At 52.8% G+C, this 19,601-nt stretch overlaps 1 protein-coding gene across 3 annotated transcripts in view; it reads right to left on the reverse strand.

Moving 5' to 3' along the window:
* The window catches only part of ZNF423 (zinc finger protein 423), a 345,767-nt gene that overhangs the window by 25,401 nt on the left and 300,765 nt on the right, over positions 1 to 19,601 (reverse strand). For all 3 annotated transcript variants that reach the window (XM_061387117.1, XM_061387119.1, XM_061387118.1), the window contains 2 exons: positions 8,166 to 8,297; positions 6,418 to 6,533 (listed from right to left, as the gene is read on the reverse strand). In XM_061387117.1, coding sequence (XP_061243101.1) covers positions 6,418 to 6,533; positions 8,166 to 8,297 — 248 coding nt within the window. The remainder of the gene's footprint in view (positions 1 to 6,417; positions 6,534 to 8,165; positions 8,298 to 19,601) is intronic.

Consider the following 19,601-nt stretch of genomic DNA (forward strand, 5'->3'; position numbering starts at 1 on the left):
GATTGCTAAGAGTCGGACACAACTGAGTGACTTCACTCTCATTTTTCCTTTCATGCATTGGAGAAGGAAATGGCAACCCACTCCAGTGTTCTTGCCTGGAGAATCCCAGGGACGGCGGAGCCTGGTGGGCTGCCGTCTATGAGGTCGCACAGAGTCGGACACGACTGAAGCGGCTTAGCAGCAGCAGCTGGGTTTGTCATAGCTTTTCTTCCAAGGGGCAAGCATCTTTTAATTTCATGGCTGCAGTCACCATCTCTAAGGCTTCAAATGCAGAGCGACTCTCACAAAGTCTGTGCTCCCTGCCTGCCCCCCTGCAGCATTTGAGACAAGTGCTCTGTTTGCACACCTCCACTGACAGGCGCCTCAGCACCTTCCATTTATTCCATGTGTAGACAGTTTGCCCACATCGTGGGCCTCTGTGTGTCTACCTGCCCAGTTCCCCTTCCCCTGCTGGTGCTCATCATCGGCCCCACAGGGCCACAGTTCACCGGAGCAGGACTGGACAGCACACCTGAGCACAACCACCAGACTTCCACTCCAGGAATCTGTAACTTGTTGTCTGCACACTGGCTGTTAGCTGCAGTCACCATTTCTGGCTTAGCTGGGTGTTCCTTCTGGCTACTTGTGTTAACGAAATCTGCACACTAAAGCCCCTCTGTTGAAATACCCAGGTGTGTCTGTCTCAGCAGACAGGACAGGAGGAAGTGCTGACCACCTCCTTCCACGTGTAGAGGAGCCTGGAGAGTCAGCAGTAGAGAGAGAACATGCTCCAAGCCAGCAAGATGCAGAGGCAAGTGTCACTGCCTTGATCAAGGGCACTTGGTTCTTGGGAACAGGACCGCTGAAAACTCAATGGCGCTTCCTGCTCTTGGCATTCACAGTCACGCCCACGGCTCTACAATTTCATTCCCATCTTGCTCGAGCTAACCCCAGAGAGTGATGCCTGAATCATGACTGTCAGAGAAGAAAATCTTCATCCAGAGTCTCCGCCCACTACCGAAAGTCTGGGGGCCACCAGAAGCATGCTGAGCACCCCTCATTCTGGCAGAGCTTAAAACACTTGAAGGCAACTGTCCCCACACTCCCCCAGCAGTCCAGTCAAGCCTTCTCCTGGTGAATTATCCCTTGAAAGCTCCTTGAAGCCAGGCCGCATGCTCACAGCCTAGCACTCTGCCTGGCTGAGCGGGGCACGCGTGCTTGTGTGTGCATTTGTGTGTTTAGATGAATCTTGTTCAGGCTTCCTCGTTTCTTTCTCCCAGCCCCAGCCCCTAGCCACTACTGGTCTGTTTTCTATTCCCATATTTTTGCCTTTTTCCGCAGCATCATGTATACAGAATCACACAGTATGGAGCCTTTTGAGTCTGGTTCAACATGCAGTTCATACATGTTGTTATATGTAAGAGCAGATGCATTTTATTGCTGAGTAGTGGTCCACAGTATGAATAGATACCTGTCTGCTCACTTACCAGGGAAGGGATCATTGGGGTGTTCCAGTTTGGGGCCATTATAAATAAAAGTTTCACATCAGTCATGTAGAGGTTTCTAGATGGGTATGTTTTCAAGTTCTCTGGGATAAACACCGAGCAGTAGCCTTGCTAGGTCACAGGTCAACTGTATGTTTAACTTTCTAAGAAACTTACAAACCATTTTGCCACATGGCTGTACCATTTTGCATTCCCCCAGCAATTTAGGAAAGTTCTGGCTGCTCCTTCCTCTAGGCCCTGGCTGGCACTTCTCAGTTTTGGTTTTGTTTTGGTCATTCTACTAGGCGTTATCATGGTATTATGTCATGGTTTTCACTTGCTCATCCCTAATTACTAACCGGGGCTTCCCAGGTGACACAGAGATAAAGAATCCTCCTGCCAATGCAGGAGACGCAAGAGACACAGGTTCATTTCCTGGATTGGGAAGATCCCCTTGAGTAGGAAATGGCCGCGCACTCCAGTATTCTTGCCTGGAAAATTCCATGGACAGAGGAGCCTGGTGGGCTACAATCCATGAGGGTCACAAAGAGTTGGACATGACTGAACGACTGAGCACTCACGCAGTTATTAAATACTAACCATGTTGAACATCCTACATCTTTGGTGAAGTGTTGAAATTTTTTCTTTGTTGTTGTTGTTGATTTCCCCCCTCATTATTGAGTTTTGAGAGTTTTTTAAAAATATGTTCCAGATACAAGTATTTTATCATATATGTGATTTGCAAATATTTTCTCCAGCTTGTGATTTTTCAGTCTCTTAATAGTCAGTGACTCTCAAAGGCTAAATTTCTTAAATTTGGGTTCAGGATATAAATCCGATAGTATCTCTTCCCTGCCTGGTTCCCCATCCCAGTGGGGATCGAATTCAAATGCCTTTGCTGTCCTATGAACCTTGCTGAGACCTGGCCTCCACTCCCAGCTCCCTTTACCACCCCCCACCCCACTATGCTTCAGCTCCACATCACCTTCTGTCATCCCAGCAACACACCCAGCTCACAGTGGCTGCAGGACCTTGCCACTCATGGCTCTTTTCCACACACCCTCTCTCCCTCTCATCTTCCGGGCCTCAGCTCAAATGCCACCTCCTCAGAGAGTAGCCCCTTCCTTACCACACTCACCAAGCTGTAACCAATCTCATACCCCATTATGCTCCAGCCAAAACCTGACTTTATTTTCTCCATGTCACTGACCACTGTTGGAAAGTGTCTATCAGCCCCCTCCAGAACGGAGGCCTTATGGGTGTTTCTCTGTCTCACCACCACTGTCCTGTTGGTTTCTAGATCTAGTGTCTGTACATAACAGACACTCCACCTCTCCGCCTGCATGCTCTGAACAAATAAAGAGCAACGTTAAGTTCCCTCTCATGCATCTAATCAATGAATATGCCCTGGTTTGTCCAAAGCCCTTTAAATTAATCTCAGTCTTTGAGCAAAGTCAGGTAAACTCAGAATCAAATAGGACTTGCACCTCCCTCTTTCTGGCAACTGTGTTCCTATTAATGCAGCCCAAGAGAACACTCCCTTTGGAGGCAGACATTTCATTCTGACACAGACCAAGCCTTCCAGAGCCCAAAGCCACCTCTATATGCACAGCAGGAATTTTGCTCCAATAGTGAGAACAGTTCTAGATTTCATATCTTCCCAAGACCTCTCAGCCCAGAGTTGCTTGTGCCTCAAAACATCAGCTGCCCTGGGTCTCTCCATAGAACCAACATGACATACAGCCTGGGGAGCCAGTCAAGGCCTCAGCAAGGACCAGGCCCCATCTTCTGTTGCACCCCCAAACCGCCACATGTCACTCCAGGGAAATAACCCGTGTGTCTGCCAGCTCCAGCTTCAGTGTAATGATGATGAAATTTTCAATGCCTGAAAAATTCTCCTCTCAAAAAACCAGAAAATTGCTCTTTGAGTTACTTAACGAAAGCCATTATTTGCATACATTTGGCGTTACTACAACACTTCCACATTTAAATGGTCTGTAATTAAAATCATTAATTGCAGAAAATAGTGACTCGTTAAGGCTATAATTTAGTGAGGTTCTCGGCATTTGAGGATCTGCCTTAAAGACCGACTGGGTGACCCAGGGAACCCCCAGCCCATACAAACCATTCTGGAGTCTGGGACGTCTGCAGCCCCAGGTGGGTGCAGTCAAAGCGAGACAAGACTTGAAACCAAAGCTCCCTACATCTCTGCATTGCAAAGCTGGTCTCTAGCACAGGGATGCTGATGAAGCTCGTAAAAGGCAGGACTGGGAAGTTTCTCTGGGGAAAACCTCTAAGCCAACGCATAAAACAGTCATCCCCCTTTTGGTATTCAGGACAGTGTGGGGGAACCAGAGGGCTGAGTGAGCCCGAAGTTCAAGTAAATCACAGTTTATATGAGCTGGTGCATTTAAGAGAGGCCTGCCGTGTTGGGCTATGGGGCTTCCCAGGTGGCGCTAGTGGTAAAGAATCTGCCTGCCAATGCAGGAGACGTGGGTTCAATCCCTGGGTGGGGAAGATCCCCTGGAGAAGGACATGGCAACCCACTCTTGCCTGGAGAATCCCATGGACAGAGGAGCCTGGTGGGCTACAGTCCAGGGTTGCAAAGAGTCAGGCACGACTGAAGCAACTTAGCATGCACGCATGTGTTAGGCCATAAAAGGGTTCACTTGTGTGGGGACCTGGGCCCCATCTTGGAAGCTGGCCAGGCAGGTAAGGCAAGTGGAGGTAGGGTGCTGGGTGCTCAGCCCATGCACAAGCAAGGCTTCCCAGACAGACACTGATCAGGGCTGGTACCAGCCCGCTTGGTCAAATGAGAAGAGGGGCAGTTAGCTGTCCCCCCACAGGCTCAGCCCAGAGGTACACAGTTTGTGGATCAATGGGGAGACAGTGGTGGGGCCCTGAGTGGGGTTGCAACCTTGCTGGTGGTCATTTGGAAGTAGAATCCCCTTTGGGCCTGGGTCTATAATTCTCCCCCACACTGAGATGGGATAAAGGCTGTGTGAGTAATAGAGGATTTAGAGGAACTCAGAAGGGCTGCCCAAAGGCGGAAAAGAAATAGGCTTTCCAGCAAACCATCTGGTGCAGTTCAAGGTCAGAGGTCAGGCTTGTCAGCTCTGCCTGCCCAGCCCCGGTGCAGGGCCAGCCCATGGGAGCAGGACCCTAACTATCGGATGGTGAATCCCTCTTGTGCCCTCTGTGGGAGTATCTTCACTTTCTCTGGGCGATGGCTGTCAGGAGCCACATAGGCCTATCCGGGCCCGGCTGAGTGCAAGGGCTGCAGCGTGGTGAAGTGGGCCACCCTGCAACAGGCATGGCTGCACCCCTTCAGCCCCAGAAAAGCTCCAGCAACATGATGACTCTGCCGTGACGCAGCCCTGTCCCCCTCCCCTGGGGTGGGGGTGGGAGGGTAGCTGCTGAGTGCAGAACCACCATCTGTATGAGTGTGCAGGCAGCGTGTGTAGGGCAGGCAGATACTGTGGGCCTCGGTGTGCCCTAGTCCTTGGGGGCATGAGGAAGCCAGCCCTCCTCTTACAGACACTGGGGGTTCCCTCCCTCGCTCCTTTGAAATTGGGCATGGGCACGTGATGGGATCTGGTCAAGACAATGTGTGAATGAGATGTGAGTCATTTCCCAGTGAAGCTTTGAGAGCTGGCCTGCCAATTGTCATCTCCTCCCCTCCTGCCTCAGTGACCATGCAAACGTGATAGGAGATGGACCTGCCATGGGCTGAGGTCACTAACTACCGTGAGCAGAGTCCCTCCCAGGCCATCTGCCTGGATATGTAATGTGAGCAGCAAATAAATCTTTGTTACTTGAAGACAGAGCTAGGGGATATTTGTTACTGCAGCAGAACCTAACCTGCCTCCCACCTGAAAACCGTGTTATCCCCAGTAGGCGGTATTTCCACGCATCAGTGTGTACGTGTGGTATTTCTGTGGACGCCTGTGTGTTATTTCTTTTGGGGTGTGGTATGATGCTGTTGTGTGATGCGGTGCATTTGTGATGTTAACCAATGAAAATGATGTTTCTGTATGTATAGAAACGTGCTTTGTGTGTGTGATGCTATTATACGGTGTATATATGATTTTTCTCTGTGTGTGTCTGTATGTCTGGTATTTCTGGGATGGCGTATGGGCTCCCAGGTGTTATGAGAGTTTCTTGCAAAAATCAGTGGGTGAGAAGGTGGTTTCACCTGGACACAGATCTTGGTCCTTAAAAACCAGCAACACGTGGGAAGGAGTCCCAGAGGACACTGAGGGAAATGGCTGTGGGTATCCAGGAAGGGCCACCAGAGCATCTTCCCTTCCCAAGGCCACCCTCTCAGCTACTATAGACCCTGGATGGATGGGCGGCAGGTGCTGAAGAAGCTGAGGGCTGTGTGCCACACTTGAGGGCCACATCAGCCTCGGGGACCCATGGCAAGTATCCCTTTCTCTGAGTTGGGGCTCAACCCGGCATCCACTGCTCACTTTTCTGGCTTTCCTGAGCACACTGCAGGTTCCAAGACACCAGATCCAGCTTCTGGATGCCCACACCCCCGGGACTCAGCCATGCAAGCTACACGGGCCACCAGCCACAGACCCAACGTTCAGGGAACATCATCACGGAACACCGGTGGGGAAATGAAACCCGAGAGGGCAGGGGATTTGCCACAGAAACACACAAAGGTTAAAAGCCTCTGGCTCGAGTTCCAGGCTCAGCAGCTTCAGTCCAGCTCTGCTCAGAATGCTGGCCCAGCAAGGCCAGGAGGCCACACCCGCCACCAGCCAGCCAGGAGGGCAAGCACTGGCTCCAGACCCCCAAACACAAGTGCAGAGGGCCTGTTCTTTTTCGGTTAGGCTGTGGCTGAGTACAAGACCCCACCATCGTGGATTCACCCCAAGACCCTCAGTGCCAGTGGGGGCCCCAAAGAGCACCAGGAGGGGTGTGTGCAGCAGGCAAGGGCACTCACCTGCAGCTCGGTCTGGAAGAAGAACTTCTGTGGGCACTGTGAGCAGTCGTAGATCTTGTCTTCCTGCCCGTGCACAGCAAAGATGTGCTGCTGCAACTTGTTGGCCTGGACGAAGACTGGACATGGACATGGTGTCAGGGGACACTGGGGACACCGGCCCGGCCACCCACAGCAGCTGTCCCACACCACTCGCAAGTGGGGACCACCCAGGCATGGACACAGGGGCCAACCTGTGGGCTATCTGGAGCATCACGGGTACCCACTGGAGAGGGCTCAAGCCAGTGAAGCTGAGCTCTGCCACTCACAGGCTGTGTAATATTGGACAAGTCACTTAACCTCTCTGGGCTTCTTTTCCTCATCTGAAAAACGAGGACCATTCAAGTAGGCAGCTCACTGGGGTAGCTGGGAGGATCAAATGGTTTAATCCTTGCAAAACACTTAGAAGATGGCCTGGCACTTAATTAGCCCAAAGAATGTCATCGTTGTCATCATCACCGTTTGCTGGTTACCTTCCACGTGTGGAGTCCCTGACTACAGCACAGGCCTGTAAGGCAGGCACTGTTAGTTACCCCCATTTGGTGGAAAACTGTGGCACTGGGAGTGCTGAGCGTCTTGTCCAAGGTCCCTCTCTGCAGATGGCAGAACTGAGGTCCGTATTAAGTAAACTCAACACAGTGTCTGGCACAGGGAGGTGCTCAATGGACCAGGACCGCTATTCTTGCTGAGGCTGTCAGCATCCTCACATCCCTACATGGGGGGGCCCCGTGTCCTGGGTGGGCAGACCTGGCAGCTGGGGCCCCTCGGTGCCAGCCCCGATTCAGCTCATGGAGTGTGTTGGTAACAGATGGGTGGGGGGGTTCTGAGACTGAGGGATTCGGGGGTAAGGGGCACCAGTGTGTGCCAAGACTCCTGGGAACCCCAGGGGGGTGTGATTGTGTGGGGTCCTCCCAATAGCGGAGCCCCTTCCCACAGGTCACAGCCCCCACCTCTCACAGCAGGAGTCCACGAGGCAGTCCTGGCCCTGGGCGTACACAGGAGGTGGCCCTGAAGCAGCTGTGTGTCTGGGAGGTGAGCCCTTCAGAGATCCCCTCCCACCAGGCGCCCTCCCCAGGGTGGGCTTCCCGCCATGGCAGACAACAGATGTCAGGGGGGAGGCAGGGGAAGGCCAGGCTCCCCCACGCACACCGGCTGCCATCTGGGCGGCAGGAGGGGGGCCCGGCAGAGCCCCTGAGACTCGCCTCGGGCCAGGGCAGCCGCTTGCCTGGGCCGGCAGCCAGTCTGGGGGCTGGGGAGTTTGGCTGGCAGAACTGCCCTTGACCCCTCCAGCCTGGAACACGGATGCAGCAGGGGCTAGGACAGGCCAGGGAGCTAGGGGGTGGGGTGGGCAGGAGGGAGGTGAAGGGAGAGCCCCACTGGTGCTGGACAGAGCTCGCAGCTCAGAAACGAGCCTGGAGCCCCCACTGCAGAAGAGCAAGGCTGGGGCAGGGGCGGAATGCCTGGCAGCAGCAGGGTGGGAGGAGGGTTAGGAGATCACGCTGCCAAAGCGCAGAGGCTGAGGTCAGGAGGGCCAGGTCAGCTGGGCACAGAGGAGGCACCTGCAGCCATAGGGCTGTGGATCCCTCGGGGTGTCCCCCCATGAACTCCGGAGCCACACTGTGCCAGGAACCGACACTGAAGGCCAGGGCTTGAAGGGCTGGGCTCCTGGGTCCCTTCCCTCTCCCCACCTGCTGCCCGCCGGGCATACCTACCTGTGAAGCACACGGGGCATTTGAAGGTGCCGCCCATGCCCTCAAAGCTGTGCTCGATGAGGTGACAGAGGAGCTTGGCCGGGGAGTCGAACATCTGGTTGCACAGCTTACACTCATGGTTGATGCCTTCCTCTGCAAGAAGAACCACGGCCGGTCAGCAACCCTGTGGGCCACATCCTCCTGCTGGAGGCCACACCGCCCCCAGGACACCCCAGGTCAGCCCTCCATGACCCACTGGAACCAGAGACCAGGGAGGGGCGCCATGGATGCTGAGACCCACCCCAGCTCCAGGTGCTCCAGCCTCCAGAGGCCGCCAGACCTGAATAGCTGGCTCTTGGATGTGTCATTCGCTATGACTTCTTGCTGGTCTAGCCACGCAGTGTGCGAGCCATGAGCAGCAGCTTGCGTCTCAGACTGTATCATAGAGGATAGGGGCTGGGATGGGGTCGGCTTGGAGGAGGGGGTCCAGCTAGAATTTTTCAAAATCCAACAGACCATTTATCGAGCATGTACTGTGTGCCAGGTACTTTGAGCTGGGGATTCTGTGGGGGAGATAAGTGGATAATGCACTTGTCCCCATTCCAGTGATGAGGAGACAGATGATCAACATGTAACTCAGTGTCAAGAAGTGGGGAGGGAATGCATGGAGCTCCAGAGGTGAGAGTCAGAGCAAGGCCCTGATGTGGGTCCATGTGGGGCCACCTGGATGGTAGCAAGGGGGCGGGGACAGTAGTAACCCAGGGATGCACTTTAAGAAGGGCCTTGGTGGACACTAGAGGGCTTAGGGATTCTACTCTAAAAGGTCTGGGCAGCCACCGGAAGATACTGAAAAACACAAGAAAGTGCTCTTCTAAATATTTTGAAACAGATGGTCTAACCAGTGCTCGCAAACAATGGGCAGACACTCCATGCTGCTTCCAGATCAGAACATGGCTCCATCCCTTCACCTGGGAGCTGCTATGACCCCAAACCTTCACTCAAAGGCGCCCAGAGAAGGGAGCGTGCCCCGAGGCCAGCAGAGCCGAGATCTGGTGCCCCTGCCCGGAACCAGCAGGATGGAGTTCAAATCCTGGCTGCTTTTTCCAGCCACATAATCTGGGCATCAGTTCACTCTCAGTAGATGGTGGCCACCTGAGTCCCCACCTCACAGGGCTGGCAAGGATGAGTGGGGTGCACCTGTGACCAGCATGGCCTGCTGGTCAGTGGGGGAATCGCCCCAGCTTGAGTGTCACCTCATCCAGGGTTAGAGTCTGACTCTGCCACTTACTGCATGACCTTGGACAAGTTACGTAACCTGTCTGGGCCTCAGTTTCCTCTTTGCTAAAATAATAGCAGTCCTCCTTAACACTGCACACCTATGAGAATGGCCAAAATCCAGAAGACCGACAACAGCGAATGCTGGTGAGGAGGTAGAGCAACAGGACCGCCCATTGATTGCTGGTGAGATGCAAAATAGTATAGCGTCTTTGCAAGACTGCTTGGCAGCTTCTTATAAAACTAAACATACTCTTACCATATGATCTAGTAATCTCACTCCTTAGTATTTACTGAAAGCAGCTGAGAACCTAAGTTCACACAAAAACTGGTACACGGATCGTTACAGTAGCTTTATTTAATATTGCCAAACCTTGAAGGAACCAAGATGTCCTTCAGTAGATGAGTGGATTCATAAACTGGGACAATTCCAGACAATGGAGTATTGTGTGTGTGTGTGTGTGTGTGTGTGTGTGTGTGTATGTGTGTGTGTTGGTTGCTCAGTTGTGTCTGACTTTTTGCCACCCCTTGGAATGCAGCCCGCCAGGCTCCTCTGTTCAAGGAATTCTTCAGGCAAGAATACTGGAGTAGGTTGCCATGCCCTTCTCCAGGGGATCTTCCCAACCCAGGGATCAAACCTGGGTCACCTTCATTGCAGGCAGCTTCTTTACTGTCTAGGCTTCCCTCATAGCTCAATTGATAAAGAATCTGCCTGCAATGTGGGAGACCCCAGTTCGATCCCTGGGTTGGGAGATCCGCTGGAGAAGGGATAGGCTACCCACTCCAGTATTCTTGGGCTTCCCCTGTGGCTCAGCTGGTAAAGAATCTGCCTGCAACGCAGGAGACCTGGACTGAACTCCATCGGAGACCAAATGGATTCGATCCCTGGGTTGGGAAGGAAGGAAAGGCTATCCACTCCAGTACTTTGGCCTGGAGAATTCCATGGACTGTATAGTCCATAGGGTCGCAAAGAGTCGGACACGACTGAGTGACTTTCACTTTCACTTTCTTTACTATTTGAGCCACCAGGGAAGCCCACAGTGGAATGTTATTCAGTGCTAAAAAGAAGACAGTGAGGAACCTCAAATGTATATTACTAAGTGAAAGAAGCCAATCTGAAAAACGCTACATACTGCATGATTCCAACTATTCTGGAAAAACCATGTATGCAATAAAAAGCTCAGTGTTTACTGGGGGGTGAGTAAGTGGATGAATAGGCAGAGCACCGAGGACTTCTAGGCCAGTGAAAATATTCTGTGTGACATTATACTAATAGCTATACGCTGCTGCTAAGCCGCTTCAGTCATGTTCGACTCTGTGCGACCCCATAGACGGCAGCCCACCAGGCTCCCCCGTCCCTGGAATTCTCCAGGCAAGAACGCTGGAGTGCATGCATCCAAACCCATAAAGCGTACAACACCAAGAGTGAGCCCCAAGGAAAATTACGGACTTCAGGTGACTATATTGCTTCACTTTAGGTTCACCTTTGCAAAAAAAAAGGACCATCCTGGTGAGTGATGTTGATAATGGGGGAGGCTATGCACGTGGGGGGCAGTGGGATAGAAGGGATAAGTTTCAACTTTATTGTAAACCTAAAACTGCTTTTTAGCGGACTTCCCTGGTGTTTCAGTGGTTGAGAGTCCTGACTGCCGTACGGAGGGACGTGGGTTCCATCCCTGGTTGGGGAACTAAGATCCCATACGCTGGAGCGCAGCTAGCCCCACTCGCCCAAACTACCGAGCCCACACGCCTCATCATGGGTCACAACAAAAGACCCCACGTGACGCAATGAAGACCCGAGTGCCACAACTAACACACGACACAGCCAAATAAATAACTTTTAAAAACTGCTTTTAAAAAACCTTTGAAAAAATTTCTTAAAAAAAAAAAGTCAGTCCCCGCCCCCATCAAAAGAGCCTTCCTCTAACAGCTGATGTGAGAATTAAACGAGTTAATACTCCTTTAACACACGAAAAGGGGTTTTGACCGGTCTCTGGCACACAGCAAGCACTCAATAAGGTGTTTGTTGCCAAGCGTGCGGGTAAGGAGGAGAGTATTATCTGGGACAGCCAAGGACACAGGCTCCCCCTCGGGCTCCCCCTGGGAACCAGCCTCACCAAAGGTGCCAGGTGCTGCGATCTGCCCTCAAAGGCAAGAATTAGGTAGCAGAGGGGCTCTGCCAGTGGCAAGGTACAGTCACAGATGGGCTGAGGCTCCTGGCGAGTCCCTGGGTCCCCCAGGCCCTGGCAGGGGCTGGCGGGGACAGCAAGCATCCCTCTGGCCCAGCCGTCCCCCACCACCCCCCCGAGGCACCCCACGGCAGAGGCAAACACACACGTGCGTGCGCAGGTGGGCCTGCCCCACATAGCCCACTGGCTGCAATCTACCGGGTGTTTGTCCTGCCCCTGGAGCCCCGGCAACTAGGCCACATGCACCCGACAGAGACTCAAGCTGATCTTCCATTTATACCGGCGGAAAAGGAATTCATTGACAAGTTTGGGGACACAGGGCAGGCTCAGCACGCTCGCCGCACAGGCCCCACGCACGTCCGCCACTTCCCTCGGGGAACTTCTCATCATAATTAGAGATGGCCTCCAGTGTGGGGGACTGCCTCAGAAGACCCCCCAGTGCACCCCCGCCCCGCACAAACAATGCTTCTCAGAGCCTGGCGCAGAGTAGGGAATGAGTGAATGAGTGAATGAATGAATGAGAGATAGCACCCTTATACACGCTCTCCCTGTTAGGATGCGGACATCGCCTGCACATTAATGAGGCAGAGGTTATGTGAAAATGATGGCTGTGTAGAGGTTTTTTTTTTTCTTAAATTGCAGTTAACTGAAGTTTAGGTTTATAACCAACTGAATCTCAGAAATCACCCTGCTTGTTGGCAAAATTTCTAGGCAAGAAAAAAATGGGTTCAGAGAATGAGACCATTTGCTGAGGTAACACAGCTAGCTAGGGGTGGTACTCTGAACAGGATACAAAGCCCTCCCTATTCGTGCATATCCCACCTGCCCATCACCTCCAGGCAGCCTCTCGACTATGCCAGCTCACACAGGTGGCCCTTCCTGGGCACAGGCAAGGTTCATCTGACACATCTTAAGAGTCTTCCTGATCCTGGCAACGAGGCTGCTGCTGCTGCTGCTGCTGCTAAGTCACTTCAGTCGTGTCCGACTCCGTTCGACCCCATAGATGGCAGCCCACCAGACTCCCCCGTCCCTGGGATTCTCCAGGCAAGAACACTGGAGTGGGTTGCCATTTCCTTCTCCAGGCAACGAGGCTATGGGCACAGATAATGTCTTCTCCTCTGGTCCCCAAAGCATCAGGCTACACATAGGCCTGAAGGAGGGGCTCAGAAAATACTCAGGGACGAGAGATGCCCTGGCCAGAGTGGGCTCCCTGGGCTGAGACAGCAAAGGAGGATTTACAGTTCTCTGCCGAGTGGGGGCCTTTATCCACTTGGCTGTGAATGGAGACCTGCCCATCTGATACACAAATAGCGAGAGGACAAAGAAGGCTCCCGCAACTTATAAATCAGAGAAATCATGTCTGACAGTCACTTTCCGTTCTCTGAGCGCCGAGCAATTCATCAGCTGGTCCCCCGATTCCCAGACGCAGCTATAGCCTGCACCCACGTTCATAAACATGTGCACAGTCAGGCAGTCCTGGAGCTGCAAGCCGGTTCCAGGGCCTGAACAGCCACCATCTGAGCAAATCGCAGCCCCAAACCATCGCCCATGTGAGATTCCGGGATAATGAGATAAAGAGTCGGTAGACAAGTTGAGGAGGGTTGTTCCCTTTCCTCGCTCCCCATCTAACGTGCTAAAGTGTCCAACCTGGGAGACAGGAGAAGGCAGATAAAACAAGCAAAAAGTAAAAAGTGGGGGAGAAATAATAAAGCTTGAATGAAGGCTTCCCATAGACCTAGGAATCTCTCCCACCTTCTGATCTGTAAATCTTCTTCCGAAGGAGAAGACCCTCTCCCCACCGGCAGGGGCTGGAGGTGCTCCCAGGGGTGTCCATTACGTGTACCTCTGCCTGTAAAACCATCCAAGAGAAGGTGGGGGGCCTGGGGGGCTGCCCTAGTTACTGTGCAAACACCCCTTTGCATGCCTATGACCTAATACCATCCAGTCCACAGCAACAGAAAGAATTCATTGCCACATCCCTCTCACCCCTACCGGTGCTGGCAACCTCTCATTCCATCCCAAGTTGCGGGGTCCGCAGATAGAGGCACACTCAGAGAGTTAACTTCCCTGAATTATACAAGATCACACAGGCTCGGCGATACCTCGGAGCAGAATGACAACGCTGTCTGGGAGCCCGCGGGCCCCTCTGCCCCCGGCGTGGGGCTGGAGGATTTTGTGAGTGAAGATGCACAATCACTCCCTCTTTTTTTTTTTTTTAAGAACACATGAGCGACATCCATAAGAGAGACCCACGCAACTCAGGTGCATTATGCAGCCCTACTCATTTGTAAAGTGAAATGCAGATTTCACCTGCTCACCGTACTGGCTCTTGTCTCCCAGTCCCCCTAAGTCAGGGCTGGTGCAGGCAAATCTATTGATTTATTATGATTAAAAAAAAAAAGAAAGAAAGAAAAACCCAAACTGCCAAACAAACAAGCCGACAAGCACGAAAATCCCAGAGTCCCTCTCTCCCTTCTATTTTTTTTTTCCCTCTGCTCAGGAATAATAAGTGTTAATTTTACACTTCATTTCTCAAAAAAATAATAGGATGTGCTTTTGCTTAAAACCAAGTCAGCCTGCTGGAACCTTTCAGGCTGAAAGTGTGTCAGCCCAAAAGAGGAGCTGAGGGCTTTGTGGAAGAGCATCGTGCCGAGATGATAGCTCCCTGTAATGTCCTCGGTACCGACTTTTGTCTCCAAAAGCATTTGATCCCTGGCAGACACATACTTATTTCCATACAGGTCTTGGGGGAAGCCAGGAGGAGAGAGAGCTGATTATCAGAATCCTGAAGGTGAAGCTCAGGTGGGCCCCACTGAAGTCAAAGGCAGGCCTGGGCACACACTCGGAGGCCATAATTTGCTGCCTGGGAGGGAGGGGCAGCCGGCTGCAGTGGGGAGGGGACAGGGCATTGTTCTTGGATTACAACGCACTGAGTGTGACCTGTTCCGGCCAGAGCCGTGGGCCCTGCCTGGCCCTTCTCTAAGCAGGGACCCCAGTTGGAAAAGCCACCATGAAAGCAGGAATGTTCATGCATATACCTCTCCAGGAAGAGAACCAGTGACTGCTGCCTGTTTGGACAGGGCACATAAAAAGACGTCTCCATTCAGGAAGCAGTGATGAAGGACACAAAAGTTACAACCAGGAACACTTGGGTTTGAATCCCATTTCATCACTCACTTGCTCTATGTGTACTCGGATAAGTTCACGAACCTCTCTGAGCTTCAGCTACTTTTGCTAGAAAAGGGGAAGAATCATCCCAGGGTTTTGGGAAGGTGGCCAAGCAGGCTTGTTCTGCCACAAGACCTCTGCCCTCACTGAGACCCTCCCCCGAGACCATCTCCTCATCCCCCTCCCCTCACTGCATCCAGGGGTCTGCTCAAACGATGCCGCCTCCAAGAGGCCTACCCAGACCCCCACCCCAAAACAGCACATGCAACCCATCCTTTCTAACACCTTAATCACCTTGAATTTCCTTGAGAGTGCTTACCACCATCTGGCATAGTACAGAGTTGATTGTGTGTGTGTTTTTTTTAATTCACTGACTATTTTTCACACACACACACACACACAAAACACAAACACAGACACACACACACACAGAGAATAATATAAGCTCCACGCAGGTTACTTTGCTCATTGCTGTCACCAGTGCCTAGGACGGGGACCGGTACCTAGTAGGTGCTCAGTAAATAGGGAATTAATGATTTCCATAAGGCACTTACTACAGTGCTTAGACAATGGGGTGGGAGGGCTGGTAAATGCCAGTTACCAGACACCGATGGTTCCCCCCAAACTCTCAGGACTGATGGCTTATAAAAGCTGTTCTTGCCTTCAGGAACTTGCTTTTTGGATCCTCCGAAGATGGCCTGGTCCAGGATTGTGGGCACCAAGGGGGTCCCTCAACAGACAGAAGAGGAAAGGAAGCTTAGAGGGCAGGGCCTTCCCAGGGAGGTGGCAGAGGGAGGCGGGGGTGGGGACCCATGCTGGTCACCACAAGCAGCCCTCTCTGGTTTTAGAAAATACCAAACAGGCCTCGGGACTTGAGACCTGGGACCCAGCAAGCTACTCTATGTTCCTCGATCACCCCAAAACTTCCGGTAAGAAGGAGAGCAGACAGACCCACCCCCCATGTTTCCATGATCGAGCTGGGCGGGCCCCCTTGTTGGTGCCGGTGCCAGCTCCAGGTGACAGGAGCACTGGGGACTTTTCCCAGGTGAGGCGAGGAGGCAGGGCCCACAGTGACACAGTCTGGGCCAGCCCTGGGCTTTGGCATTGTCCCTGCCACAGCATCCCTGCAAACGGAAGGAGCTGCAGAGTGTGCACGGGCTGCTTGGCTGAACTGAAATCCTCTGTCACCAGCTGGGGTAATGAACTTCACCAGACTTCAATCCCACAGCACCAGGCCCACCCCAAGGATCAGCTGCAGTAAAGACCCCTGAGGTCCCGGGGCCCAGGCTCAGTCCCATGCAGGGCACACGGCGATAAGGAAGGGGAGGGGCACAGAGCCCAGCACTCAGCCAGGCCAGTGAGAAGGCAAGAGGAGGACCCTGGGAGAGGACCCCACTGATGCCACCCCCATAAATAACTAACCGGAAATAGACACCAAACAGGTAATAGAAACACGGGCTGATGGGGAATTCCATCCTTTGTTCTCTATAAAGAACAAAGACCTTTTGGCAAGAAGAGAAGAGGGCAGGCAGATAATGATATCAGGGCAGCCAGATCAGGCTGTTTATCTATTGATGAGTCATTAAATACCACAAGAAATGAACTGAGGTAAGCCGACGGGAAAGGGGAAGGGTGACATCTGGGCTGGGCTTGACAAGGGGCAAAGGAGGAAACAGGTCCCAGCGGGGCTCCTTCACCAGCGGCCAGGCAGAAATCCGGGACCCTGTAAGCAGGGTCATGGGCTGAACTTGGGATCCCCAGCCCCCTAGGTCCTGACTGCCCAGGAGGATCTACATCCCTGCTGGGCAAGGTGCGGTCCTGGCATCACCTGGGAGCTGGTCAGAAATGCAGAATCTCAGCCCCCACCCCAAGACGTGCAGAATGAAAACCTGCATTTTAAAAGCACCCCAATGATCTGAGTGTGCATTCAAGTTTAAGGAACTCTGAGCTCTATGACAGGGTTTCTGAGGATTGACTCCTTGGAACCCTGTTGTCATGAAGCTGTAGGTTCGTAAGCATCGCGCTGCAGCTCTCACCAGAATGGTATATTGCGGATCTCTAAAAAGGAGGAAGGTTTTCCAAAGTTGCTTTTGGCCCACGCTTTTCAGAAGGCTGAGAAATCCTCAACAATGGGAAACACTTTCCTGTTATCATGACTGGGATGAAAACGATGAGGGTGAATTTGGAGGGAAGACTCTGGGGTGGGTGGGTGGCTGACAGACCCCAGGCTACCTCAGCACCCCCATGGCTGCAGATTCCCCAGTGCCAGGGTGCTCGGGGCTGCCCAGCACCTCCCATCACTCCAGAACATGCAGCCAGGGCTTGAAGGCATGAAGGCATGCCCCACCACCACTGCCCCCATTTTGGGCCCCCATTTTCTTAATTAATCCTGGAGGATGGGCTGTGCCCTTCCTCCTCCCCTCAGGAGCACCTTCCCAGGCCTCTCTGGCCAGGAGGGACCCATCCCACAGTCCCCCGTGTTTCAGAAAGGCTTATAAATGAGCTCTGGCAGCCTGAATTGGGGCCCCACGGGGGACCCAGAGCCTCTTCAAAACAGAGCCCAGACAATTAGGCAGTCTGAGTTTTGAAAGGCTTGGGATTGATGGCGTGGACAGTAAAAATATCACCTGGGGAGCTGGGTGTAGTCCTCTGAGGGTTGCCTGAGGTCAGTTGCCATGGCGACCGAGAATGAGCTCAACCTTGTAACTGACCCTTATCTTTTTTTGATCTGTGGGCCACTTGGGGCCAAGGCTTGAAATCAACTGGAAAATAATCCGGTCACATATCAGAAAGAAAACTATTTATACTTATTTACCCAGGTACCCACCAACATCCCCCTTCGACAAGGATGCTGACGCCACAATAAACCAATGTGGCATGTCCACACGGAGGCTACTGGATGGCAGAAAAAGGGGAGGCTGAATTCCTCATCTTGGCAGAAGGAACCTCTGTCCGCACGCTGGCAGGCAGACGCTGGTGGAAAGGGTTACCCTCCTTAGTGCTGCACATCATCCGCGCTGGAAGCGTTGGGCCCTCTTGCCATCCAGTAAAAGTCCACCAAAGGAGTGGGACTCCGAGATTTCTCCTCTCATTTGCTACTCAGGCGTGTCATTTCAGCCTGGCTAGGTCACTAGGCTGCCTGGCTTTATTCCAGGGTCAGAGGAGGCGTGTTTCCAGCCTCAAGGCTGGACGGGGATACTGGGTAGTTGTCCATTGCTCTCTGCACCTAGGGGAGGTGTCGACATGGGGTCTGGGGAAAATAGGCTGAGGCGGGACAACTGCAGGCCCTCCCTCCTCGCCCACGCCCCGGACAGACTGGCTGGCTCAGTCGCCCGTACATCCACCCCAGGGTTCCCGTGGCAAGACGGCCATCTGGCCAGGGCTCGTCTCCAGGACACTGCTATCCCACATTGCAAGAGCTCACTCACTCTCTCCTCCTCCAAAGCTCAAATCAGAAGACTCCAGATGGTTCCACTGACCGACTGCTCCCAGGAGCCAGGTCAGATGGATCTTAGCTCGGGGTCAGCTAAGCCTGAGCATGATTCTGGGTAAACTGCCCTTGAGATTTCCCAACACAGCCCACAGGACACTTGAGCTGACTTCCTCTGACCCACCCTTGTTTCATCAAGGTGCTCTTCTTTTGGGGCAGGGGGAACACAGTTGCAAATGAGGCAGCTTGGAGGATATTCCTGGCTCCCCTCAGACCCACGGGGTGACTCTGGGCTGAGCACATTCCCTCCAGGACTTAGTCTCCCCATCTGTGAAATGGGGAGAAAGTTGCCTCCCTCACAGGGCTGCTATAAAGACTAAAGAAGGAGCAGGATTATAACATCACTGCCAGCGCTACCTACTATCACTGCTATGGGTCTTTCCCATTTGATTTGACCCTGAAACTCTACGCCCAAGGTCCTATAACACAACCCCTCTGCCAGGGTCAGTGGGGCAGAGGAATCCACCTCCACTGAATCTTTACAGAGCCATTGCTGCTGCTGCTGTTGCTGCTAAGTCGCTTCAGTCATGTCTGACTCTGTGCGACCCCATAGATGGCAGCCCATCAGGCTCCCCCATCCCTGGAGCACCTGGCAAATAGCAGGTATGCAGTCTATGTTATATCCACCCACAAAATAGCTCTGGACCAATTTTCGTTGTCTCTATCCTCTTCCGCCTCCACACCACCCCCCATATTTGTGACTGCAAAAGCTGTGTTCAGACTCAAACCCTTCTGTTCAACTGTGGCTCACTGCAGCTTCCTGCTTCCAGCCATAGGAGTTCACCTCGCCACCCCTCGAATGCTCCTGCTACCAGAGTTTTATATTTCTTCCTGGTTCTTCTCCTAGTTCCTTTGTTTTAAAACTCAATGGGATATCTATGGAGGTCAAAGCAGAGCCTGAGACAAGGACATGACTCAGGTTCAGGTGACCCCCTCCTCACGGAATGGTCAGACCTTCCTCATAGCTGGGCTCCTGCAGAGAGCTCCCCAAGGGCCCCATCGCTCCAAGCAAGAATCTCAAACAGAGCCTGGCCCAGCTGGACCGTATCCTCGATGAAAGGAGGCACCTTCCAGGGCTAGGATCTGCTTCCAAGCTGCTAGGGAACCTAGCCCTGGATGGTTAATGAGAAAACGCACCACCTTTGTAAACTGGCTCTGCTTGCAAACTTCTTTGGCAAAAGAAAAGTCACCAACCAGGCCCTGGACAGGTCCTCCAAGAGACCAGGTGATCTCAGCTACTTTAAGGGAAAAAAAGTGAAGCAGTGAAAAGTGTTAGTTGTGTCCAACTCTTTGCAACCCCATGGACTGTAGCCTGCCAGGCTCCTCTGTCCATGG

Source organism: Bos javanicus, chromosome 18 (genome assembly GCF_032452875.1).
Source record: "Bos javanicus breed banteng chromosome 18, ARS-OSU_banteng_1.0, whole genome shotgun sequence".
Taxonomy (NCBI): domain Eukaryota; kingdom Metazoa; phylum Chordata; class Mammalia; order Artiodactyla; family Bovidae; genus Bos; species Bos javanicus.